General features: G+C 47.3%; 1 protein-coding gene across 1 annotated transcript in view; it reads right to left on the bottom strand.

Moving 5' to 3' along the window:
* Positions 1-542: 542 nt before the first annotated feature.
* Positions 543-27,265, bottom strand: part of Thbs4 (thrombospondin 4) — a 44,804-nt gene continuing 18,081 nt past the window's right edge. Inside the window, exons 4-22 of the mRNA XM_038322807.1 lie at positions 24,941-25,049; positions 24,092-24,174; positions 23,712-23,763; positions 23,293-23,495; positions 21,847-21,984; positions 20,344-20,412; positions 17,295-17,447; positions 13,320-13,424; positions 12,975-13,082; positions 12,569-12,728; positions 10,747-10,865; positions 9,448-9,500; positions 6,664-6,857; positions 5,414-5,592; positions 4,375-4,423; positions 4,095-4,291; positions 3,093-3,265; positions 1,233-1,372; positions 543-703 (exon numbers count right to left, since the gene is read on the bottom strand). Coding sequence (XP_038178735.1) covers positions 642-703; positions 1,233-1,372; positions 3,093-3,265; positions 4,095-4,291; positions 4,375-4,423; positions 5,414-5,592; positions 6,664-6,857; positions 9,448-9,500; positions 10,747-10,865; positions 12,569-12,728; positions 12,975-13,082; positions 13,320-13,424; positions 17,295-17,447; positions 20,344-20,412; positions 21,847-21,984; positions 23,293-23,495; positions 23,712-23,763; positions 24,092-24,174; positions 24,941-25,049 — 2,346 coding nt within the window. The 3' untranslated portion in view covers positions 543-641. The remainder of the gene's footprint in view (positions 704-1,232; positions 1,373-3,092; positions 3,266-4,094; positions 4,292-4,374; positions 4,424-5,413; positions 5,593-6,663; positions 6,858-9,447; positions 9,501-10,746; positions 10,866-12,568; positions 12,729-12,974; positions 13,083-13,319; positions 13,425-17,294; positions 17,448-20,343; positions 20,413-21,846; positions 21,985-23,292; positions 23,496-23,711; positions 23,764-24,091; positions 24,175-24,940; positions 25,050-27,265) is intronic.

Raw genomic sequence — 27,265 nt, 5'->3', positions numbered from 1 at the left:
TGGTACTATGGGACCCTGAGTACAATAAGATTTTTTTTCCACTGGACTCACAGGACGCTAGGGGGAGCCAAATATATAAGTAAGTGTCTGTGGAAGGTTGTGACGACAGGAAGGGTGAAGGGATGGACACACACACACACACACACACACACACACACACACATCAGGTGTATATATGATATCATGATACACACCATGCATGCACTCACACACTCACACACATCAGGGCAAATTTCCTGATTTCTCAGAATGTGACCCCATCTGGAAGACTTGGGGGGGGTGTCTTGGAGACTTTCCCAGGATGAGGAGGTCCCTAGATAAGCAAAAGACAGGTTTTAGTGTGGTACTATATAAAGTCACCCCAGAAAAGACCTTTTGCCTGGCCATCCCTTTCACACACATGATCAGCGAAAGAACTCCAAAACAACAAACACCGTCAAAACCTGCGCTCACTTTAGAACGACTGAGTGTCGTGGTTATTAGAAATAGTCTCTTTTTTATTTCCACATTTGTATAAAAAGTTGTGATGTATTTGGGCTGGTAAAAGAAAAGCCATAGTAGTATGACGAGAACTATGGGAAGTTTGGAAAAGATAATGTTTTTAGTGTTTGAGAAAGCAGTCGTGAGATTCCCTCCTCAGTTTAATTATCCAAGCGGTCGAAGCTCTGGGTCTGGAACTCCTGGAAGTCCTCTGGGATGGTGTCTGCAACAGGAATGGGCAGCGGTTAGTGGGGGTCCTTCCACCCTGTGGTCACAGCACCGCATGCTGCGAGGCCTCCTGTAGGGGGCACTGTCAGCGCGTCCGAGAGCCCCACAGGCTTGCAGCCATTTTCCACTTCAGGCTGCCTTTGTCCTACACAGGCTGGCTTAAAGCCCAGCAGTGCTTACTCATAGGCCTAAGGAAAATTAGCCGGCAGAGTGCCTTTTCAGTCTATGATTATGTTTGAGCCCTATGAAAAGAAAGGCTGCCTGTAAATTAAACTGAATAAATTTTGCACTGAACCCCTAACTCCAAACCATGCAGTTAAATTCTATGGGTTTCAATTTTCACATTTGGGAAACAGGAAAGCCTGGCTCTGCCTTTCGCTTATGCTATGCAGGGAACGTCAGGTTTTAATGAGCACTCCGAGTGAGTTCCGGGCTTTGGGGAAGGATGCCTGCTACAGAAATAAGATATGGTTCTCTCTTGGTCACTCCCAGCAGTGTTGAGAAGTAAGGAGCATGCAGGTTACCATTGCAGCGGTACTTGAGGTTGGACCAGATGATGTTTTCTTGAGAGAAGCAGAACACACCAAGCCGACCACCACGCATGGTGGTATCTATGGTGACCCCAGAGTCAGCCACCAGCTCCGAGCCTTCGTAAAACCGCACCCTGCAGGCAGCACAGATTCCCGTGGTGAGGACAGGGTTCTTCTGCTGGCTTCCGTACAGACATGTCATTTTCCACTGACTCTAGCTGGTCCCTCCCTACTGAGATTAGAAGTTCCCCCGGGGATAGGAGCCAAGTACCCATGTCTCCCTAACTTGTCTTCAGCAGGCCCAGCACAGTAACCTTGACAGGTACTTGCTGGAGAGCTACAAAGAAAGAGCCTGACATCACAGACAAGAGGTTTTGTGGCTTCATTGTCTTGGGAGTTATTAGGTCTGTATATTATTCTGTGAAGAGCCCATGTTCTTCCTCAGGTGTAGCTGATTTCACTGGGTGGTTTCACTGCCCCAATTCTCATTGAGACAGCACCCCATAAACAGCTTTAGGCAGCTGTGAAGTAATTTCTGTTGTCATAGTAGCACTGAGTGACAGAAGCCCCCTGATGTCTTCAAACATCCCAGAGTAAATAACCAAACCTAATCCCATACTCCATACCGTTGTGGAGTGTCCCCTGACATGCGGGGAGGTGTGGAGCCTGTCAGGGAGCTGGGTTTGGGAGAGGGAATTGCATTTTACCTCTGAACATCAATCTCTTCTACACTGGATTCAAGTTAAACTCAATTTCCCAGGGTACACCGAGAAATGCCTGAGCACTTGTCTTGTTCAGAAATTAAGAACTGGTTCACAATAGCAGCGCTGGCAATGCCCTTGTAATAGTCAGTTCTCCTACACATTACTCCGTGTTTGGATGCCACCTTCATGCGATTCTAGGCATGGTTCCAAATGGCTCTTTTCTTTGTCCTCTGGGGTAGCTATGCCCGAACATTTCCTATTTTGCTGTATAGCAATCAATTCTCATCTGTTTGCAGTTTTAGGGTTCAGGTTGATTTTTTTTAAAAAAAATTATATACATAGCTAGGTCACATTTTCTATGATTTCGTTTTGGGACAAAAGAGGCACACTGAGCTCCATCAGGTAAGAACCGATCAAGCCCGGTCGGTGTTCCATGGAGTGAACAGACATGCAACACGAAGGACAGAACGTGAAGTAGCTGTTGCCACTCAGTTCTCATTAGGCACACCAGATCACCTGGCACCTTCCTGCCCTGGCTAGGACACAGTGATCCATACGTTCGTTCCCTAGGCACTAGCTTTGCAAGGCTAGGGCATGAAGCCTGGCTGCATTTCAAAGGTGCAGCCCTAAGCCACTGTCACTCCCAGGCCTAGTTAAAAAAAAATAGTCCTGTAAGGAAATAAGACCATCACATCAGTCATGCGATGGACAGTACATGCCAGGCAAACCAAAGATGCTGCCCTGTGGACCTTATGACCCAGGAGAGGGGACAGATGGTCAGAGCTCGGCAGGCAGTGTGACTGGGTGTGAAGAGGGATCACACGGGTCCTGGAGGATACCGTCCGGATATATACATCTGGATACCGTCTCAGTTGCCTGTCCTCTCTCCCGTCCCAGTCACCAGGTCCACTCTCGAGCTTTCCTAAGAGTACATCCAAAGCCATGGTGCCCCCTGAGGTATCCCCTGCTCTGCAGCTTGGCTCTGCTGTCTGGGGAGCAGTTAAGCCCGGTATCTTCACCCCACCTCTCTTCTGGAAGCCCTGCGCTGTGGACTCTCAGAGGTTGGGACTGCTCAGGGAAGGGGAAGCTCTGGTTTGGAGAGTGGCTTGCGCGCTTCCCTCTCCCTCCAGGGCAGGAGGGCTCAACCTACCTGATGTAGCCCACCTGGGGCCTGTGCTGAAGGAACCAGCGGTAGGACACCTTGTCCTTCCAGCCCACATTCCTGGAGTCCTTCCACAGCAGCCTGACCTGGTCGCTGGTGTCCCCTGTGTGCCACAGGGAGTTGCGGAGATGTTCCCCTGGGCCAGTTTGAGATTTCACAGCCTGAACAAAGACATGAGTGAGATGTTAGGGCAGTACCTGAGGGTCCTTCCTGTTTCAGGTGTCTGAAGCCAACATGGTGGTGAATCTATGTTCACTTCCAGGTTGCAGTTTTACGCTGGCAAAAGCATAAACTTTAAATGTCATTTCTACAGAGCCGGTCCCAGCCCTGTGGAAATCAGCAGCGGATAGTAGTGTGTTATCCACTCCACCTTTCTTCTGATACAAACAGACTCTGCCTGTTTGCACACAACAAATGTCGGACTGCGGAAGTGTACCTTCTCTCCTAGTAGGAGTGGCCAAGGTAGCCTATCATTCCCACACAGTCCATCTCTGTGATTAAAGACACTGGCCAACTTCTAACATGGTCTGCTGGAAGTATGCCTTAAGCCAGTGGTTCTCAACCTGGGGGTCATGAACCCCTCATCAAAGTTCTAGCCCCCCCCCAAATATTTATATTACGATTCATAACAGTAGCAAAATTATAGTTTTACAAAGTAGCAACAGAAATAATTTCATGGTTGGGGTCACCACAACATGAGGAACTGCATTCAAAGGTCAGGGCATTAGGAAGGTTGAGAACCATGGCTAAACCTCCACCTCTTTGACCCCACTCAGCCAGAAACTTCCAGCCTGAGAGTCACACAGGTTGAAAGGTAGCTGGTTAAACGGAGGGAAGGCCAGGCTGTCACTTTAGGCTCCCAGAGCCCAGTGTCACCATGATAGCATCCATTTCTCAGATTAACTTAGTGCCTTTCTGGAGAACTCTAAATTTAAAGGAAGGTGAGGGGCTTAGAAGAAAGGCAGGCATGGGGATTCAAGCCACCAATACCTTGAGCTGAATGCCAGGTTCTGCTACTGCACGGAACGGTGTGGCCTGCCAGTAGGTCTGCTCCGTCTGCTTCCACATGACCACATAGAAGCTGGAGCTGTCTTGGTAACCGAAAATAAAGCCGGCATAGTCATCATCTGTCTGGGTATTTACGTGGAAGGTCCCTTCAAAGTCAACTCCATTAAACGCCGTGTACCCTGCGGAGTTCAGATGCAATTAGAAGAAGCCGCACTAACAGCTGGCAGAATTCTACACACACAGGCAGAGGCTCAGGACGTACCCACTGCCAGGCCGGGGTCACTGTTCATGGTCTGTACGATTTCCATGCCCTGTGGAGAGAAGGAAGGGAGTTCAGACAACCTTAAGGGGGCCGAGAGAACTGAGGGCAGCCGGGGACCTCAGGCGCCAAAGCGACTGTATACAGTCTGGTATCTAACACGTTGTTCTGTGTGATACCTACTTAAAGGAGCATGCATGGCAAGAAGGTTGAAAGAGAGCTCGGTGTTGGCGGGAAATACTTTTGCTAATACTGTCACATCAGCTAAATTAATAAGTCCTGAGCCAGGTAGGGAACATACAACATAAGTTCCGATGGACATTTGTGGTTGTGTTGTACTGAGCATACAACCACCTGGAAGGGCCACACGACAATGGACTGTCTAGGTCGGGGTGTCCTGTGTGCGTATCCGTGGGGGAGAATTGTCTTGATTGGTGTGGGAAGACTCAGCCCTCTGTGTAGCACCATGTGTGACTCTGGTCTAGGACTATGTGAGTGGAGGAAGGGAGAGGAGTACCAGGCATGCATGCATGCATTTCTCTCCGTTCTTGACCACGGATGTGGTGTCACTAGCTACTTTGGGTCCTGGCCTTGACTTCCCTACAACAATGGACTATAATTTGGAATTCTGAGTGAAGACAAACACTTTCTCCCCTAGGTTTCTTTGATTAGATAATGTGATATGTTTTATGGCTCTGGAGAGTCTATGAGGCCCTGTGCCCTCTTCAGTGGCACAGTTAGGGGTGCACGCAGGAGGCGGTCTACTGAGAGAGATGAGGAACGAGATAAGGGTCATATTGCTGAGGTTCTAACTGGGGACATCACAGCCCCTTGCTGAAGTGCCACCATGAACAGCCACAAAAGTTTGGGGGAGCATTAATTCCATCTTCCATGAAAATACAGTGCCACAAGGACACCAGGAGGAGCATATGGTGAGAGGAGAACCATGTGGTAATCAATGCCCTCAATTTGCTGCCCACCACTCTCAGGACATCCTAGGCAGAAAGGCTGAGTAGAGCTGCTGCCAACGTGTAATGTGTACCTGGTTCAGAACCACCCAGTTGGGGTCAATCTGGGCATCCCCTTCAGGGTCCAGGACCACAGTCTGGTAGGCCCTGAAGTCCGTCAGGGTGATCTCTGCATTCTCGGGACAGACGTCAATCCGATCAATGACCTGGTCCTGGTCGAAGTCAGCTTCACAGATATCCCCTACTCCATCATCTGAGTGGGGGAAGAGAGGAGGCAGGAGTGAGTGATGCTGAGGCCCACCTCGTCAGCAGAGAAGGGGGCTGGGCAGGGTGTGGAAACGTCCAAGTTCCCACCTCCAGGCCAGGATTCTTTCCAGAGTCAGGAGAAGAACAACATTTACTGTGTTCACTTGGCCTCATCCTGGAGCCCTCATGACAGCCAATCAGGTCATCTGAAACCACCTGGAGTTTCTTTTTCTTTTTCTTTCTTTCTTTTTTTTTTTTTTTTTTTTTTTGGTTTTTCGAGACAGGGTTTCTCTGTGGCTTTGGAGCCTGTCCTGGAACTAGCTCTTGTAGACCAGGCTGGTCTCGAACTCACAGAGATCCACCTGCCTCTGCCTCCCGAGTGCTGGGATTAAAGGCGTGCGCCACCACCGCCAGGCTGTAGTTTCTTATAACATCAGTCTAAAAGGTTATTCCCGCTCTTCCCCAGAAAGTTCTGACTTACAGTTACTTTCACTGTCTGGTAGATCTTAAGCCTGACCTTCTGTGGGGCAAACCTTCTGTGGGGCACAAAACCAGGAATTACTATCACCAGAATATCTTTAAGACTCATTTTGGTGTCCCCTAAGTTGAATGTGCCCTGCAGGTGCACTGGGCTCGGCTGGCACAATAGTGGACACATTGCATTTGCTTTACTGAGAGGTGCCCTCTCTGCCTGTGTCATTCCACATCTGGCCTAGTGCACATGGCTCCTTAACTGCCCGGTCCTCAAGGATGTGTGGGCTGTGTGCTTCTCTCTGACTCCCAGGGGCAGAAGCAAGCAAGACCAGAGCTGCACCGAGGGCCTTTGGGGACCCATCTGTAACGTGTGGCTACGTCGTGTTCTGTGTGCTTTCATCCCAGGACAGCTCAGGAAGCAGCAAGGAAGCAGCTCTGACCCAGTTGCAGAGTGCTGTCTACCAGATGTCTGCTGTCTACACAAGCCAGATTTGAAGCAGAAGCCGGTGGGGAGTGGGAAAGCCGAGGATGCCCTGGGAAAGTCTGCAAGGCTTCTCGTGGGTAAAGTGCGTGTCCCAGGCAGCTCTGGGCGAAGCGAGCTTACTGTTGCTATCTTCCTGGCCTGGGTTGGGAACCAGCCGGCAGTTGTCTGGCCCGGGGGGCACCAGGTCTGGGATGCCGTCGTTGTCGTCGTCATCGTCACACTCGTCGCCGATTCCGTCCTTATCAGTGTCCAGCTGGGCGCTGTTAATGACGGTGGGGCAGTTGTCTGTGCTGTCCTGGTGGCCGTCCCCGTCACTGCCGAGGAAAATCAGAGTTCAGTAGAGAGGAGGAGGAGTCTGGGTGGGCTGTCCGCAGGCGGGGTTTTATCAGACCCTATCAGACCTTTCTTTGATAAGGCAGCCTCAGAAACAACTCCCCCACATCTCCCGTCTCCTGAAAGAAGCCAGCCGCTTCCTGTTTGAAGATAAGAGTCTATTTCTGTGATCTGTTAACTCTGGCTACTGTCGCCTCTAAGGACTGCTGGCTGACACCTCACTCCAAAGAAGTGTGACTGCACACGTGAAGGCAGAGAGGGGAGATGCGTGTGAGCCCTTACTCGGGCCTTGGTGAGCCGTGAGCTTGGGCTTGATGCTGGACCTGAGAGGTGCAGTCTTTATCTATAAGATAGCGATAAACACAGCACCTGCCTCAGAGGGCAGCTTGGAGACAGAGTGATTCAATTTTAACACCTGTAGAAAGCCCATCCTATGCACCTGGCTCTAGGGGCCAAGTCCTCTGGTGTTTTCTATTGCGTTGATTTTCATGAGGACTCAGACCTGAACGCCATGGGAAAGGTGGCAGAGAAGAGAGCCACTCTTTTCCCAGAAGTAAGTGTGCACTGGTTGTACCCCAGGGCTGGTATAAAGGATGCCTCAGGAAGCTCCCTCTCTGTCCATCTGACTTTTCTTCTTTCCAGGATGAAGAGCCATGGGGGATGGAGGGTGGGGTGGGAGGGGTGGTGGGTGGCAGCATGGGGGTGTGGTACAACTGCTCTGTCTCCAGAAGGATCCTCTGAGTCTTCTGGGACCTTACGTGGCTACGAGGGTTAAGAATGGATTCTTTTCTAACTTTGCTCCACTCAAGGCCTGTCCTGTCCTAGAAACAGCTCTTATACCCTCTAGGAGAAGGCACAGAGAGAAGCCCTTCTTTTTGGACAGAGGACAGGAGGGCCCCAGAGAGCCTGACTTCAACATGGACATTGGAACACTGTGACTGAGAGAGTCAGTTCCCACACTTTTCACAGCACAACAGTGAACGGGGTGGATCAGCACCATCTGCAGGGCCCTGCTATCTCTATGGAGTTCCTAGCCCCCTCCCAGTGTGGCTTAAATTCATGGGAATTAAAATATTGCAGAATGAGTCATTTGTTTTAGGCAAATATCTAGAGGCTGGCGAGATAGGCTATTTTAGAAACTTCTATAGATGGCAATCAGAGTACATGGTGACCCGCCACTGGGAACAGTCTTGATGCACACAACACCTCATTTAGGGTAGTTGTCAGGGCGCCAGCCCTACCTTCCGCTCTGAGATAGACAGCCAATGTCAGACTGTGTCACTGGCAGCCTTGCCTGTGCTGCGGTACCAACAGACGTCACCATCTTCCACAAGTTGCCCAGGGATGGCCCTGTATTATTTTGAGTCCAGAGATGGAGCTTCCTCTGTATTATTTTGAGTTTTTGCTTAACCTAAAAAGTGCGGTCATTGTCTCTCCTGTCCTGATGAAGCAATGGGTTTCTAAGAGATGGAGGAAACATTTGAGTTCACTAGGCTGGGATGCACATGGCAGGAAGGACGGAGCATGAAGAAGATGGGGCCTCGCCAGAGCCATCCTGAGCAATGCGGGGGGAGCTGAGTCTCTCTGCAAAGTCAGCTGAGTCAGTAACTAGCGGAAGAACCATGCTTTGCTTTGCCTTTGGGGAATTTTTACCCGTTTAGACCCGTCCTAACCACCTCTCCAAGAATCACCCAAGGAGGGAGGGATGAAATGTAGCTAGGGGTAGAGTGCTTTCCCTAGCAGGGACAAGACCCTCCTTAAATCCCCAGGACCTGAATGAAAATTCCCCAAGGTCCGAAGGAATAGAAGGGCCAGTGTTCAGCCGCCCAGGGCTGGGTGACACTCGCTGTGTTTTCTCGTGTGTCCCACAGCCCCCGGCTCCACTCCTCCTCCGCTTCTGTTTTCCTTGTGGTGATGCTGGGGACTGTACTCCCAGCCTTGTACATGCTAGGAAAATGCTCTGTCACTAATTTCTGTCCCCAGCCCTCCCTGGGCTTCATGTAGGACTCCATGTTAGGCTAAGAAGAATGAATGGCAGAATGCCTTCCGTAGACTAATTCCTCTCCATGAAAGAGCAAAGGTGTCAAGGACAATAAAGCAACAGTGGGGTCTTAGCAAGCCCCTCTGCTTGGGGTGATGGTGAACTTTCCCGATAGGATAATGAAGGGGTCTACTGAGTGCCAGCTGTATAACAGAAACCACAAAAGGCACCTTGCCTGAGCTAACTCAGTTCCATAACAGCCTGTGGGCTATATATCTACAGGTAACGAAACAGAGGTACAGAGAGATTAGGTTATGAATGGCATCCGGCTGCCTTACTCCAAAGCCATCCTGCAAGGCTCCATGATGTTACATCTCTTTTGCAAAAGTGCTGGGGGGAACTGAAACCACAACTCCCTTTATAGTACTTTCGGAAGATACAGTGGCCTGGAGCTAAGGTAGAAGCCACTGTCTCCCAGTAACCTGATCCACCCCAAGATCCTCGAGCACAGCGCCAGCAGAAAGCTTTGACAGTTCCCACTCTCCCCAGATCTCCTGCCTGTTTCCCTGCAGCTGGGAGACATGCCATACCTGTCCTGGTTGGTGTCACACGAGTCCCCAACCAGATCATTGTCCACGTCTGACTGCAAAGAGAGCAGAAGGCGTTATTTGCGGCCGGGCCTGCATGCACGAGCTAGTCCTGAGAAGGCAAGCCTGGCCCATCATCCCTGGGTTTCAGGAATTGTTTCTTGAGCTCTAGGGTGGTATAAAACTGCAAAAGGACAACACCATATTGGTGTAGGCACAATGCTGAATTTTCAAAAAAGCCTTTTAAAATATCAGGCTTCATGGAAGGGCTGCCCACACACCAGCTGAGCTGCCTGGGAAGGGTTCTGGGTGGCATAGTGGCAGAAACAGGGGGCTCTGACTCGGTGGGGAGGGAGCCAGCCACAGGCATGGGTCAAAGCACATTGACTCTATGTTGTGGCTGCAGTTTGGAGTTGAGACAGCATGAGCAATCAGTAAGGCACAGTGGGTAACAGGGCCCCTCTTCTTTTTCAGGGCTTCAGAGATAGACTGCTCACCACGCCCAGGGATCCAAGCAGTGGATGTATGGGAAAGGAAGCAAAGTATATTAATCTGAAAAGTCAGACATAGACTTAGGAACTAAAGGGGCCTGTGGTTAGGCTCATATCCGTGTTTCTAGTTTCCCTGACAGGAGAAACGTGGGCATCACTAGGCTCTTGGATTAATATCGTCAATGCTGTGTGGTTGTGAGGTGAGTCCCAAGGGTCTCAGGAGTGCCTGTCCTGACTCAGGCAGCGCCATCTTGTCCTGACACCTCTTTGTGTGCTTAGACACTTCTCGGCCCTCTATCCCCCTTCCCTCAATGCTCACACCTGCCTTGGCAACACATCTGAGATTTCCATGCCCTTGACCACGGTCTAGATGTGTTAACCAAAATAAGCAAACTCTAAAAAATAATTGGCATGTTATGTCTAAAATAATTACTGTGCTCTGCCATGAACGGATGTTTCAAGGTTACCATGACCTTTGTCTAACTTTGATGTAAATTATGGTCTTTGTGCCTTTTACTTTTAAATCTCTGTATCCCTGAGCTTGGGCACCAAGAGACTCTTCAGAGGCACAAGCCCACTCTGGGTCTGGCCATCAGTAATTGGCTTAATCAGTGTGGTTGTCAATAAGCATCTTGTGTGATCATTTTGGTCCCCTCATTCTCAGGCCTAATGCATGTCATTTCTCTATCTGAGCCTTGATACCAGAGCAAAGAACTGGCCAACAGCTTGGCTGGGCTTTTCCAGATGTTGATCATTAGCAAATCTTTATGTGAAGGGGTTCATTCCACAGCGTGAACCCTGTCTTACTAACCTGGTTAGGGTTACTGACATCAGGACAACTGTCACAAGCGTCTCCGACACCATCGCCATCCCGATCCCGTTGGTCACGGTTGGGAACTCTGGGGCAGTTGTCCAAAATGTTTTTTATTCCTGCAAGAACAGAATTCTACCATGGGTCAAGAGACAGCTATAGAAAAGGGTGGAACATAGAGACCTCTACCTGATGAGAAGCCAGGCTGGGCCACTTATTCCTGCCGGGCTGTTGTTACTTTGCCATCTTCAGCAGTATCTGGAGGTATGTGCAAAGGAAGACTACTGTGAACCCCCAGCATGAACAGCTCTCTAAGACAGCTATCCAACAAACTCCAATTTGTCTAAGATGTTAAGGGTTGTGGCAGATCCAGAGAAGGAGGCCGTTATGACTGGGCAGGCTGACCCAGCGAAGGAGGACCTTGTAAGTGTCTAAATTTGAATGGAGACAAAAGGCCTTTGGGCAGTGGTGTGCAGGAGTTGAGCCTGGGCCTATTGAATCCCTGTTTCTCAATTCCATGCCCAATGACATTTGAAACCAACAATGGTGATAAGGGCAATATTGTAGGAGTGGACAAATGCCACAGGTTAGGGTATTTTACGGAATGGGTCTATCAGCATACCACTGCAGAGAGATGGTCACTCTAGCTAACCCAAGGTAGACCTATGCTTTAGGGGAGGAACGTATGTGTATTCTGGAGGGGTGAGTATATGTGTTTGAGAGGGTACTATTTAAAACCAAAAAAAAAAGCATAAAAATGAGGTTCCTCCAGTGGCGTACTATGTTTTCAGATAGTCATATCCTAGGCTGGCATTTAACAAGAGTTATGTGCTGTGGACACCGCGCAAAATAAAATGCTCTTCCTCAGGCTCCATGAGGCTTCTGAGCTGTCCATGGCATGGACCTCACAGAAAGTCTCCAGGGTTGAGTCCCAGAGCTGGGCAGTGCAGCCACCATGACATCCCAGAGCAGGCAAGCAGGGGCTGGCCACATCTTCCTGGCCTGCGTTCAGAAGGAGCCTGTCCCCAGGGTACAGTATCTGACCCTTGCAGCCTGCTTTCTTGGTCTGCCCACCCAAATCATGACACGGAGACTTATTATTAGTTATGAATGCTTGACCTTACTTTAGGCTTACCCCCAAAGCTCTTTTAACTTACATTAACCTGTTTCTCTTATGTACGTTTTGCCTCAGGGCTTTTTACCTTTCATTCTGTATGTCCTACTTTCCTGTCTGTCTGACAGCTGCCTGTCTGACTGGCCCTGGGTGTCTCCCTGTCTTTCTCCCTAGTTCTCTCTTTTCTCCGGAGCCTAGATTCCTCCTCTTACTCTTACTCCCTACCCACAAGCCCCAACTATCCCACTACTACCTCGCTATTGGCTGTTCAGCTTTTTATTAGACCAATCTGGTGCCTTAGGCAGGCAAGGTGAAACAGACACAACCCATCTATACATAGTTAAACAAATGCAGCGTAAACAAATGTGACACATATTTACATAGTTAAAGTAATATTCCACAACAGACCCTACTCATTTCTCCATTTCCAGGTCTCTCCTGTGTTGAGGAGTCGGGGAGTGGGGAAGTGGGAGAGGAGCTAGGAAGTCAGATGCCCTATACACACAGCCCTGACAAGGCACTAGTAGAAAGTACTCAGAGTTCCTGCCAATAGTATAAAGTACCAGAAACATCTAGGGTTACTGGACCAGCAGGCATAGGTCAGAGGGAACACTAGAGGGGATCCTGAGTCAGCATGTCTAGTCCCACTCTTGGGGAGGTCAAAAGGACAAAGGAACTCCAAATAAAAGACCGAGCGAACAAACCTACCGTCTCCATCCATGTCGTCATCACAGGCATCTCCTTTTCCATCCCCGTCCGTGTCCCTCTGGTCATTATTCAGGACAGTCCGGCAGTTGTCACAGGCATCCCCAAAGATATCCTTATCACTGTTCCTTTGGTCTATATTGTGAGTCAGGACACAGTTGTCCTAGATGGCAAGAAGGTGTTTAGGCACTTACACAGACTTATACCTGCCTCACTGTTGGGGCTTCCCAGGGCTGTCTGCTTTATATTTTAAACACCCGTGGCTCTTCAGGACCAGCTGCAATGCTGTGCAAACACGGGCATGAAGACTAAGGTGTGAGATGACTAATCTCAGTGACTGGCTTCACAGGCTGACTTCCACAATCCCTGGTGAGCTGCAATGTGTATGCTCAACCCACAGATCTGGTACCTGCTCATTCAGGATCCCGTCTCCATCAGCATCCTCATCACATGCATCTCCAATGCCGTCTCCATCTGCATCTTCCTGGCCTGAGTTTGGCACATACTTGCAGTTATCCTGATGGGGAAAAGAGCTCAGAGTCACATCCCACACATCTGTCTCATGTCAAAAAATGGATTTCTGACATCAAGACTGAGTGTGGCTCCCTGGCTTGGTTAGTGGATGCTTTGTTGGCTTCATCTGAGGTCCAGCTACTACAAAAATTTTAGGTAGAACCAGGAGACTCTTCCCAAAGCCATTCAAAACACAGCTTTGGAAGTCCACATGGTATTTTGCCCTTCTTCTTCTTCTTACCTTCTTGCAGTTCCTGGCAGAACACGGCAGTTCTTCGTCAGGGTAACTGTCGATGTCTATATCCTTTCCACAGACATAGCCGTCACCAGCCCAGCCAACACCACACTGCAAAGGGAGAGTCCGTTAGAGGCCTGGAAAACCAGCCCCCAAGGAGGCAGGTGACTAACTTGGTCTCTGCTCCTGTGTGAGGGTCCCCAGGGTGAAGAGCCAGGAGCCTCACATCCTGGGTGGGTGGGATTTAACAATTCAGTTGTGTTAAGCATGCTGGACCATGCCTGTAACCTCAGGGCTAGGAGATGGTGAGTTAAGAGTCAGCCTGAGCTATATGAGGTTCTGTCTCCCACAAACTAATCAAGAGCTGGAAAGATGCCTTAGTCTTAGTAAAGTGCTTGTTGCACAAGCAACATTTTGGGTCCCTAACGCCCACGGAAAAGGCTAGCAGTAGCTCATGTCGGTAATTCCAGTGCTGTAGGGGTAGCAACTGGAGCCTCCCTAGGGTCTGCTGGACAGAAAATCCTGTGTCATCAATGAGCTCCAGATTCAGTAGATAATCTGCCTCAAAAAGATATGGTGGCGAGAAATAAAGGAAGACACCTGGCCTTACTTGTGTGCATGCGAACCATCCCTACAAATTGGTTTTCCACTGCGGGCGTCAGGTTTCCGACAGCTTTGCTATGGCTGACCATGTTGACTCAGGTCATTTCAGTGTGTTTGTCCTTCTACGTGTGTACTCTAGCTCATGGAATTCTGGGTCCAAATGCTGATTTATCAATTTAATGTGTATAGTGTGCACCTGAGAGTATATATGTGTTCCATGTATGTGCAGGTGCCCTTAGAAGCCAGAAGAGCAGAAGAGGACAGTAGATCCCCTAGAACTGTAGTTACAGGGAGTTGTAACACACACACACACACACACACACACACACACACACACACACACGTGTTGAAAATTTAACCCAGGTCTTCCAGAAGAGCAGCAAGTGTTCTTAACTGCTGAGCCATCTTTCCAGTTCCAAAGGTATTCCTAATTTGGGGTTGTGCTCCTAGTGTTCTCCACATGACTGTCCAATTCGTCTTCTCTTTTCTGAAATCAAGACTGAGGGGGCTGGGGACTGCAGTGTTCACCACTTTTGAGCCACAGACTTGTATCTGAATCTGTTCTCTTGGGTAGTTTCCACCCAAGTGGGAAACTTTAAGGTGCTCTATCTCTGTTCACATCCCTTTCTTTGAACAGAGATGGTTCCCATGGTGTGGCCAATGCTGGCTCTGTGTACCTTCCCCTCTGGTCTGTTCCCTTGAGCATCCTGCTGCCCAGAAAGCCAACACAGTTAGCCTCACTCCAACAGACGAGGTGGCAAGCAACGATTTTGTTTCAGTTTTTAAAATTACATTTGCAGTGTTGCCTAGAAGGACAGGAGATTAAAAGTGTGTGTGTGTGTGTGTGTGTGTGTGTGTGTACATGCGTGTGTGTTTGTCTATTGTTTGTATGTGTGTACATGTGTGTGGAGGGGTGTGTACATATACATTTGTATGTGTGTTTGTGTGTGTTTGTATGTGTGTATGTGCCTATGCACGTGTGTGTGTATGCATGTGTGTGTCTGTGTGTCTGTGTGTGTGTGGTTGGTGGAGGGTACCTTTGCCTGCTGAGCCATTTCTTTAGCCTATCTGCCAACAGTTTTTCTAAAGTGGATTTTCCCAGCCATTTTCTCCAGTCCTTAAGAAGACACTGCAAGGTCATCATTGTCCCTTTTATGCAAGAGAGTCACATGAGCTCAACCTGGGTCAGTGCCTTGACCAAGCTCTCAGAACTTGGAGCATTAACATCAAGCCTTTCGACTTTAAGCCCTTGCATTTGGTTAATGTACACTTTTGAGTTCTCCCTTGAGTATCCAAGGTGCCCCAGAGACAGGATGTTTGACTCGTTAAGATAGAGGGAACCCTTTCTAAAAGCTGTCAGTTGTGAGGTGGGGCCAGTGCAAGGGGGGGAAGGGATGGAGAGGGGTAAAGGGTGAAGGAGGTGGGAGTAGGGGTGGCAGCGGGGGTTGGGTGAGGAAGAACAGGGAGAAGAGGAGAAAGAGCAGACTGCACGCAGAAAGCCTGAGAGCCACCAATGCGGGGATCAGAGCGCACAGGAGAGAAGAGGTGGGAGAAGCAGTGTGGAACAGAATAGAATAGCAATAAGGTGTTTTCCCGCCTGTGACATACCTGGCGCCCCATGCATGTCCCCCTCTTTTGCCCTCCCTGTGTAGCCCGAGTCAGCCCCATCCCCGTGCCAGAGGCCCCTCCCCAAAGCCCAGGCCCACCCAAGGACTTCCACAGCACCTTGGCAGGGCCTGGAAAGTTCAGCTGTGGGTCCGTCCTCCACTCATTTTAATGGGGAAAAAATTTCCTCTAGGAACAAATACATTTTTAATGAACCATTTTCTGGCAGATTAAATTATTTTAGTAGTCACATGGAGTTTATTAATCCTTTACCATCTGTCGTTTTGCCTTATTACAAATTCAAAAACATATTAAGAGCCCCATCACCCACCATCCCGGAGGAGCCATCAATTTGCTCACAGAAAATGAGAATTTAAGCACAGATATATACTTGCTTTTGAATGACTTTTAAAAGAAGTATATGTATGGAATAGCACAGCCAACCATCAAAATTAGGGGAAGGCTTGGTTCTTTCTCTTTCTCTGACAGAGAATTCTAAGGATCTCACCCTAGAATACTGGTACTGCTACGAAGGCTGACTTTATTATACTGTTTTTTAACCTTTTCAATCTTATTTTCTGATTTGAAAAGTGATGACTGAGGAAGTTTCCAGCCAGAAAGATAAAGAAGTGTAAATTTGAGGAATATGACAGGGAATTTTTCTATTTATCTATCCATCTGTCCATCCATCCATTCATCCATCCACCTATCCATCTATCATCCATTCATCTATCTATCTATCTATCTATCTATCTATCTATCTATCTATCTATCTATCTATCTATCTATCTATCTATCTCAATAGGGTCTCACTCTGCAGTTCTGGCTGGCCTGAAATTAACTCTCTATGACCCAGAGTTTGTGCAGAACAGGCTGGCCTTGAACTCACAGAGACCGGCCTGCCTCTACCTCCCAAGTGCTGGCATTACGTGTGTGTGTGTGTGTGTGTGTGTGTGTGTGTGTGTGTGTGTGTGTGTTTGCGCACGTGTGCCACGATACCTGCCCCTGTCCCTGAGGGAGATTTTTACACTACTCAGAGGAGCTCACCATGGACAAAGCTTCCTTACTGTGTGCCTGGAGACCCCTAACAGAGAAAGAGCAACCCAAGGCAGCTGAGATGCTAATCCGTAAGGTCCCTGAGGACTCTGGTCCTAGCTTTGGGAATGGGTTGTGGGGAAAGGTCTCTTTATAGAGGGTTCAGCTAAGAGCAGATAGAAAGACTGAGCTGTGCCTAGTAGCAGGGTTGAGAAGGCCACAGAGAAGATGCCACCCACCCGTGGGTGACAGTTCCCAGTTTCCATTATTCTTCTCAGCCACCTCTACACTCCCACCCAGCCCCAGAGTGTGAGGCCACATTAACAGAGGACGTTGAAGGTGAGGACAGTTATGAATGACAATAGGGGATGCCATAAAGCATAAACAGGGGGACAGAGCAGGAGGGGAGGCTCTCCTACCTCTCAGTGGTTGGCATTTTAGGCAAAATTTCCACAGAGGGCCATAGGGAACTGGTATGCTGGTAGGGGTCCCACCATCCAGTTGCCCACATGGCTGGTTGCTCCTCGGCCAAGAGGTAGAGAAAGGGCAGAGATCAAGGTCAGAGGGGCCTCAGACTGTCGCTCAGAAACCTAACTGAGCCAATTATAATATATTCTGTGCTGGTCTGGACTACAGCTTTTACGTTTTGGCACACTTTGACCCTGAGGCAAGTAGATACCGGGGAGAGCAGTGTTTCAAAGGAAAGAGGAAAGACGGCCAAGAGCATCAAGAGCTTACCACACATGTCACATCCCCCTGCCTCTCTTCAATGCACTGCGCATTCACGCTGCATGGGTTCAGCTCTGGGTTCCTGCAGTTTCTTTCTGCCTTGCACCCCCTTGTCTGGTCACCAGTGTACCCTGGTTTGCAAGGCCCACAGCGGTAAGATCCCTACAAGGGACAAAGATGAGATGATAAACCAGAATTGGGCGAAGATCATTTGTCTCCACTCAGCAGTATAAGGATTGAGCATAACGACCCATAGCTCTCTGCTCATATACATGTCTCATAACCTCCTGTGCATGCTGGGAAACCTGCCACCAGGTGGGAAGCTGCAACTGGACACACAGCCATTAGAGAAGCAGGACTGGATGTGGAGAAGGCAGGATGGTGACCTTCCAGCACCACTGTAGGAGTAAAGGGGAGAGGCTGAAGGTTACAGTGAGATCCTGGGAGGCAAAATGACAGAGTTCACTCTGGGGATAGGGAGATGGCCTGCTTAAAAAGTTAGGTTAAAAAATAACAGTTCCTTTGGCTTCTATACACACGGTGATGGCTTGCCCTGAGAAGTTCTGATGAGGTAGGTTACCTGGGAAGAAGCAAAGAAGCTGTTGGCTCCACAGAGCACTTTGCAAGCTAAAGAGGACTTATTATTATTGTTATTATTATTATTATTAGTTTTTCGATACAGGGTTTTTCTGTGTAGCTCTGGCTGTCCTGGAACTCACTCTGTAGACCAGCCTGGCTTCAAATTCACAAAGATCTACCTGCCTCTGCTTCCCAAGTGCTGGGATTAGGGAATGCACCACCACTGCCTGACTTAATTATTAAAATATATCAATACACATAATTTTTAGAGTTTTTTTTAAAATCCATTGATTTATTTCATGTATATGAATATTTTGCCTGCACATTTGTATGTGCACCACAGACATGCCTGGTGCCTCCAGAGACTAGAAAAGGGTGTCAGGTCCTCTGGAACTAGAGTTACAGATTGTTAGCCTCTGTGTGGATCCTGGGAACCAAATCCTGGTCCTCTGCAGGAGCAGCAAGTGCTCCTAACCCCTGAGCCATTTTTCAGCCCCTCAAAGTGTTTTTCTTATTAAATATTTTCAGTTTTATTGAGATTAGCATATATATATATATACATACATATATATATATATATATATATGTATGTATATATATATATATCGGGTTTCTTTGGAGGGAGGATGTAGAGTGCCATGAAGTGTGTGTGGAAACCAAAGGACAGCCTATGGGAATCAATTTTCTCCTTTTACCACGTAGGTCCCAGGAATCGAACACAGGATGTTAGGCTTGGCAGCAAGCACCTTTGCCTGCCAAGCCATCTCACCGGCTCAGAAATTGTGCATACTTAAACTTTTCAGTGCGATGATATCTACATTGTGAAATAATTACCACAGTTAATTTACACAGCATGGCTATCACCTCATTATAATGACCTTTCTTTGTTTTGTTTTTAGGTCTTGAACTTAGGTTGAACCTGCTGCCTCAGGCCCCTAGGTGCTGGTATTACAAGTGTGACCTTCCCCCTTCATTTTGAATATTTATTTTACAGATAAATACATCACTTGTTAAGTATGGTCAGCACAACTGCATGATGGCACCTCAGAGTGTATTCACCCACAAAGCTCAGCTGACTGGCCGATCGCCAGTTGGACAATTTTAATGGCTGTGGACCTCTTGACTGTCAAGGCCAATGTCCTTTCCCAGTGATTTTTGGAATAATCTGTCAGTTTGTTGGGCATACTGTAAACTCCTTCATTTTCATGGCTTCTGCTCTTTTTCTCTTGCCTACCCCCTCATCTTGGGGTTCTCTAGAATTCTATCCATTGTCCGCTTTTCCTCTCTCTGGGTGGCTTCTGTAATTACCTTTATATCAAGCTTTGTCGTGGAAAAAGTCTAAAAAGCATAAGTACCACTATGTTCCCAAGCGGTCATAGCATACCGGTGAATGCCTCAGGTTCAGCAGCAGGACAGGAACCTAAGGAGGTGTGTGGCCTCAGAATAATCGCACAACATCCCGGCACCGCAGCCTTAATCCATAAACTGGGCACCACATACTACTGCCCACTCATGGGGCTCTCTTGAGAACTAAAGGAAGTGATGATGTTTATAGAGGACTTCTGCTTGCAAGGGAATGAGATGAGAGTTAACCAGCTTTCCCAGAGAATTATGGTGCGTTAGAAAGCCGACTTTTGTAAACGTTTTGGTAACCGAGAAGAATCAGGTTATTCTTTGGTTGTTATTCTACTCTGCTCCATCTTTAATGTCCACACGGTTAATAGGAACTTCAGGAATAAAGCCTGTGCCAGAGTATTTAAATTACAGACTTCCCTAAGTGCTAAATTAAATTAAATGCAAATGGCTTTTTGAAAAATTTTCTTAAAAAAAAATACTACTGTTTGATGATCCCGTAGTCACTGGTAAAATACGGAACCATTAACAGAACCTAACAGGCTCTTCAGGTAAATGATGCCGAGCTTCGCCATCAGCTTCACTGGCTTTGGCATCCCCGAGCAGACCCAGCTCTTGGTGTATAATATGAGGCGTTTCCAGGAGGGTTTAATCAAGGAAGGGAGCCCAAGTCTGAGCCTCAGAGGTTCCATCCAGGAAGGTGCAGAGGACAGAGCTACCTGAAGACCAGCATCTTTCCATCTTTGCTTCCTGCCTGTGGGCACATGACGACCAGCTGCCACACGGCACAGAAGAGTCTTTGTCATTGCTGCCCCTTCCCTGCCATGGTGGACAGGAGCCCAAAGGAGCTTTCCTTCCTTAGCTGGATTTCGACCAGTAACATTTTGACAGTGATGAGAACAGGAACTAATTGTCAACGAACAGAAACATTTGACAAAGGATGAAGAGCTTGGCTTTTTAATACAAAAATGAATTCTAAAATAACTCCTAGAGTAAACAGGCTTTCAGCACAGACTTTGCCCTCGTTCTGCCACAAAATGTTACACGTGCATATGGCCCGCGTGTTTGGAGCCACGATCTCCACACCCACCCACCCGCTTCTGAACCTGCTATGAGAAATGCTTACCAAAGTGTTGATGCAGACAGAGTTCAGAACACATGCTCCATTTTGACACTCATCGACATCAGTGCATACCTAGGTACGAAAGTTCAAAGATATCTCAGACCACTGCTTAAACAAGAGAGGTGCAGGGTTTTTCTGTCTTGACACTTCAGGTGGAGACACACGGGTAGAATGTCAAGGGAGGACTGATGCTGCTCTCTAGACATTTGCCCACTTAATCTAACTGCAGATGCTAACTGTCCTCCCACAGTTTAAAGCCGTTCAGAGAAGACATAACTTATCTACTCCAGGGTCTTACGTCATATTTCCTTTTCTTCTTGCCCAATATCTAGCATACTTCTGAGGATATCCATCTCCCTTCAGTTCTGGAAAGTTCTCAGCTTCCCTCCAATTCTGCTATTTCCAGTCTGTCTTTAAGTCTACCGTCAGATAAACCATGGGTGTTCCTGTAATGGTTCCTTTAGGTCCATGGCCTCTTGCTTGTTTTATGTACTGTCGCTAAATTCTGAGAGGTGTTTCTGCAAGTTAGTGGGGTCTAATCTTCCTTGATTTCACTGCCCTTGGCAAGCGATTAAAATTTATTATAAAATTCTAGCAAAGTGACGCCTTCATACACGCACACAGTTAGGGTTAGAAATCCATATATATATTCGTAGTCAGACATCTACTGGGAAGTGTTCCTTACTAGCTTATATCAAGCATTTTATATGACATTTTGTCTATTTTCCCTGGCTTAGTCTGAGAGATTTTGTTCTTAGAAGAGAAGCAAAACTTGGCTCATTACCCGCTGGCTGCCTGTCATTCCTCTGTCCAGTTGCTTTCTTTCTCTAGCCTGGAAAAGGATACCCTCCAGAATCCTTTGATAAGCAGCAAGGAAATAATGACCCCCTTGCCCTTCCTCAAAGCTAATCATTTTCCCTAAGGTAGTAAAATATATTTATAGACCAACCGTCTTTAAGGGCTGAAAACATCAAAAAGTATTTTTCAGCCAGTCGGTTAAATAATGACCAGACGGAGTAGAACATTTGGAGATAAATGGGGACCGTCATGCCGTACTGAGGTGCCTTCTGGCAATTTACAGCTTACATTAGGAAAAGGGTAGGCGTCCTCGGGGATTATCTCCACTCGCCACGCCCCTCTCATCTTACAGCTACAGCGGCCCTGTAGAGTGATCTCATCTCCCCAAGCTTTGATTTGCCTCTCCAGTTCTCAATTTATTCCGCAGGACAAGATGTCCAAAGGCGATCGACAGAGGAAGTTTGAAATCACTCTGCACATCTGCTGCTCCACATTTTCTGCTTTCCTAGCAATACTCTGTTATCCCAACCTTCTAGGCTTTAGGGCATACGCTCCCAGAAATGAGTCAAAACTCTTCCTTCTTGGCTTGCCGTATACCACGATATGCCACCAGGCACTGGCTGCTCGAGGTAGTAAAGGGTTATGCAGGGAAGCTGGGAAATTGTCTGAAATGGAAAGTCAATAAAGCCACCATTTCTGCCCACAAACCTGCTTGTTTGTCTTAGCAAAGTTGACCCCGACGCCCTGCACCATAGGCCCTGTGAAGCCTACTGGGCAGGCATCGCATCTGTAGCCCGGAGCCAAGTTCACACAGCGCACACCTGGATAGCAGGGATGGTATTTGCACTGGGGAAAGAAAGTGTTCAGTCTTTAGTTCTGGAACTTTCCATAGTCTACTTGCACATGCTAATTTACTTCTTTATATTCTGGGGACAAAAAATGACAAAAGGAAATTAAAAATTTTCAATTTCATAGTTATATGTTGAATCCTTCATTCCTCTAATTTGGGTTGCCCTGTTCACTATGTTACAGACAGTGCTCAGTCAATATAAAATAGTCTTTAACCAGTCTCCCTCCGGGGGTGATAAACCTCCCTCCCCACTCCCCTACTTCCAACATTCCAACAATTCCCTGCATCAGTCAGCAAGAGACTTTCAAATGACCCATATTTAGCATGTGGGACCCTTTCATAAAAAGACCTTGGAAAACTGAGATAGGGCAGGGAGTTTCTACAACTGAATAGCATCCTTCAGGGAAGGGCTGCCTCTTTGCCTTCTCCAGTCCAGGACTGTTCTGAGGCCACCTAAAAGATGCAGCCTACGAGATGGGTTTTGATATTTATCTATTTTTTTTTAAAAAAGCAAACTTTAACTAATGTAAAAATCATGAGCATTTCCTGCTCTTTCAAGAAGGAGAAAAATCCCAGCTCACCGATAAAAACCAGACACAGTTCTGCAGAACATGTGCGGTTATCAGTTCTCCAACTTGGGTCCACTGGAGACCAGCCTAACTTTGTATTACTTGAGGAGGTGGTCAGCCAAACTGATGTTAGCCTGAAGGACCCACCTGAGAGGGGCCACCCCTCAAATTCTCTCTTTGGCCTTCTTGCGGGTGCAGGCAAAGGCACATTTGGAGCAGTTTTGCTACCAGCTATGGACACCATTACAGGACCAGACTCGGGACTGGATGACCCTTCTGCTAGTTTCCCCTGAAGCTCTGCCTGAACCGCCTGCATGCTCCTTAATGGGGCTGCTTGGTGTGAGATTCCCTCTGCTCTTGTATTCTAAGAAGCTCAAAGAAAGCTACCACAACTTCTGGGACAAGGACCCTTATACCGATTGATGTGAGCAAATTTCTAATATAGATTTCTAATATAGATTGTGTCAGAGAAGCAATCAACACAGCTGTTGGAGTGGGAAGTAGAAACTTCAGCAGTGTAACAAGGTGGCCAAGTAAAAATGCTGGAAACGTGGAGAAAGGTAACAACCATGGCCACAATTGTGTGTTGTGCCTTTCTGCTGCCACCTATGGTTTCTTGGGGACTTCAAGTATCCGTAAGGAAACAGTTCTTTGGAGCTGGAGGACAACTCAGGTAGCCCCTAATCCACAGGGAGAGGCCCCGGAGAGCCCCACTCTGCCCAGCTGAGCCTTTACCTCATCAACATCAGAGCAAGTGATCCCGTTCCCTGTGTAACCATCCGGGCAGGGGCCACACTGGAAGCCATCCCTGGTGTCTGTACATCGGACGCCTCGGAAGCAGGGGTTGGAGTCACAGCGGCGTGTTGGGCGAGTTGGGGGTGCCGGAGGAGCGATGGGCACCAGAGTGTTTGGGGTTGGGGACTGAAAGCTCAGAGGACCTGGAAAACAAGACCAGTTCAATCCATAGGATTATTAATTCATGCGGAATATATAGGGTACAAAACAAAATTTGGCTTTCTCACGGACTCCCCGCCCTCCCCCTCCCATCGATTCTTGCGCAGAACGACCAGAAGCTACAGTCGTGTGGCCGCACTTCAGATCCTTAGTCTGCGCGGTTCCACTCAGAACGAGCCGGTCACCACAGAAGCACTTACCACAAGCCTGGCATTCAGCGATAGTGTTTCGCAAAAATGATGTTTCCTTGACCTTTAGAAGCAGAAGGAAAATATTGCAAAGAAATACTTGCTATAAACCAAAATGAAAGCATCCTTGTACGACTGTCCAAGAAAGGTTCCCACAGTACTCAAGGAGCCTGCGATGGCTTCCCCACTTCCTTGGCCATGGAGGCTCACTGCAAGCATGCTGCTGTTTTCTTTTGACCAAGTCTTGGGCTGGTGGGCTGTGTGGAGCTCTGTGAGGTGTGGCTTGGGGCAAAGTCCCTCCCTGCCTGTGCCGGCCTGCCCCTTCTCCCACCAGCACAGAAAGTTGCTATCATAATGTTCAGGTTTGACTAGCGATGGCCTCTGTTTCTTACCTGCTGCCTCAGAAGATCCTTCACCTCTCCAAGAAGTTGGTTTAATTGTGTCATTTGACCCAAGAATTGTCGATTGAAGTCTCCTGTAGGAACAGCCGAAGGTGAGGAACATTCAGCCAGTGTCACTTGGTTCCGCACTACTAGGGATCAAGGGCTTGGTATGTGCTCTGCAATACTGTATCACTAAGTTACATCCTTATGGCTTTTCTAAGGCAGGGTCTTACTGTATAGCCCAGGCTGGTATCAAACTAGCAATTCTCCTGCCTCAGTCTCCTGAGTACTGGGAATACAGGCATGCACCTCCACGTCACGTTGGTGACACTCATTTCTTTTTTTTTTTTAAATTTATTTATTATGTATACAATATTCTGTCTATGTATATGTCTGCAGGCCAGAAGAGGGCACCAGACCTCATTAGAGATGGTTGAGAGCCACCATGTGGTTGCTGGGAATTGAACTCAGGACCTTTGGAAGAGCAGGCAATGCTCTTAACCACTGAGCCATCTCTCCAGCCCGGTGACACTCATTTCTAAGTGAGTGAAAATCGCTATGACAAGATTATTAAACACATAGGGTATCTGAATTCAATTTATGGCAATTCATCTAATTCTTCTAACAAAATAAGGGAAGTGATGCTGCTGGTTGGTCTAAATTTGTGAGTTAGGAAAATAAAGGAGTAGCGAAGAGAGTCCTTGGCCCGGGCTTTTCCCGAGAGCCTGATTTGTACAGATGCATTCTCTGGGGCCGCCACGCTGCCAGCACACATCTGGGTGAGGGGACCCAGCCCCTTTAGGGGCCTGGACGTGTGTCTGTGTTGATGGGTGTGCATACACTGCCCAGAGCTCGCACCTGTGCTCGTGGCAGCCAGAGGCTCACTCTGCTGCAGGAAACAGTCTTGTAGGCTGGCCACCTGGAACAGCGAGCCGCGCACCACCAGCTTCAGCTCTTCCAAGAAGTCCTAGGAGGAAATGAAAACAACTGCATGCACACCACAGATCACTGCTGCTGCTCCAAAGCCAACGGGCCTGCAGAGCCACACTTTGCTAACAGAGTAGCCCTGTGTACTTGACACAGGCATTTACATAATTTCTGTAGGTTCACATTTGCCCGAAAGCCTTTGTGCCCCACCTTCGGGACTGAAGCAAGTGTGAAAGTAGCCTGTTGCCTAGGAAAGCACTGGCATCTGAAAGGGTGTTTTCCATCACAGTAAACATGCCAGCCTGTGGCAGGAGCCTCTCAAGGACTGCCTGGAATTTGCTTATAGAGTTTAGATTACAATAAAATAATGATTCAGTTTGAAGCAGGGCTGTTCTTAGGGTGTCTGGGCTCCAGGTTGTCATAGCAAGCTTTGACTTTCTTGGCTACGGGAGTGAGTAATGCTTAGTGTCATGGAGCTGCCACGTTCCTTCTGTCAGTCTCTCCTTGTTGGCCACAATGTCGGTCTCCTGATTCTTTCATCTTGTACTCAGGGATTCTATGCAGCTATGACAGAAAGTTCATGTCAGCTGCTAACGTGACGTGATCATTGTTGTTTTGGAAATTAAGCATTTGTAGAGGAATTCTGGTTTTAAAATTTGTCAAGATTCAACCCAGTAACACGTGCTGAATTGAATGTCAGGCTGTGTGATCTAGACAGGCAGGGCTTTAGGTAGTTCTGATTTTGATGGTGTCCTCAATGTCTATAACTGGTCAATTTGTTGATTAACTGGACAGTATGACCATGAAGACCAAGGCTCTAAGGTCCCTGGGATGGTCTAAGAAGGCAGAACTTTTGAGAAAATTCTGAGTATAGTTTGTGTCAACCTGGGGTGACTGGGCCCTGACTTTTAGCAACTGATCTGATTGTAGACACCAATTTTTAAAGTGATCAGTAGCAGAAATGTGACTGTCATTTACTCTTGGATGATTTGGGGGTCTCGGAAATGAAGTCAATCATATATTTCTAGTCATTACCTGTCTTCTCTATATAAATTTAGACATTTTCTTTATAACTTACTAAAAATCAGAACAAAAACCAAAAAAAATCCCAGTAGATTTCAATCTTTTTGAATTTCTTTTTAATAATGCTTTCCAACACGCATGGACAGAGTTCTAGGATCAGCTTAGAGTTCTCACATCACCACCTAAAATGTTAGCACAGTCCTACGAACCTGTGCTTCTTCCCCTGCCTCTGTTGGGCATAGACAGCACATACAACAAAATAACCAAATGGAAATGTAAAGTGAGTTTGGAGGCCCAGGAGACCACGACATGGTGGCCAAACAGAGGAATCTGGTGACTAGTGCTGGTGTTCCTTCCTCTACCAGATCAAGAACTGTGACCAGATCTAAACCATCACAAAGGACAAAAAATGGCCACCAGTTCTTTATAGGAATCAAAGCATCTCACAGCTAAATACATATATACATACATAATACACACATACATACAATACACATATAATACGCACATACATACAATACACATATAATACACACATACATATATGCACACACAATACACACATATATACATAAAACACATACATATACATACTACATAATATATATATATATATATATACATACATACAACAAAAAATGAAAAAAGTGACAATTTCTATAGTAGGTTTGGTGATAGGACAATTAAAAACTCCCACCAACATGGCATAAAACAGAAGACAGAGTTGATAAATTTTTTGAGACTTCATTGAACAGAGCCATCATTAAGCTAATCTTTGTTAGCAAATGGTTTACCAATATCTGTGGAACAAAGATGTTTCTTGTGCTTGGCAATTCTCAACCATTCCTGGTTATTTGCATCAAAATAATAAATAATAACTTTAAAAAGGAATGAAAGTACATGATTCTATTAGACAAAGATAATTTAATTAATTTTTGCTACTCCTTTTAAATTTTACAGTTGTTTGAAAAGCCATTTCCAAACAATTTACTTATTTCACCAGACACAGAAGTTCTCAATTTTGACTTCCTATTAAATATGTTTTTTAAAAAAATATTGATGCCTAGGCACCAGAACGTCAGATTCTGATTTCATTTTTCTTGGGAGGGGAGTAGCTAACAAATGTTTTGCAATTCCACAAGTGACTCTAAACATAGCATTGTACCAGCAGCCATTAGCTGATATGGCTTCCTTGCCATAGGCCTTTGTACCTGGGGCCGTGGAAGCCCATTT

Source organism: Arvicola amphibius, chromosome 3, assembly GCF_903992535.2.
Source record: "Arvicola amphibius chromosome 3, mArvAmp1.2, whole genome shotgun sequence".
NCBI classification, from domain to species: Eukaryota; Metazoa; Chordata; class Mammalia; order Rodentia; family Cricetidae; genus Arvicola; species Arvicola amphibius.
The sequence above is the reverse complement of the archived record's forward strand: the minus strand, read 5'-3'. Positions and strand labels throughout refer to the sequence as shown.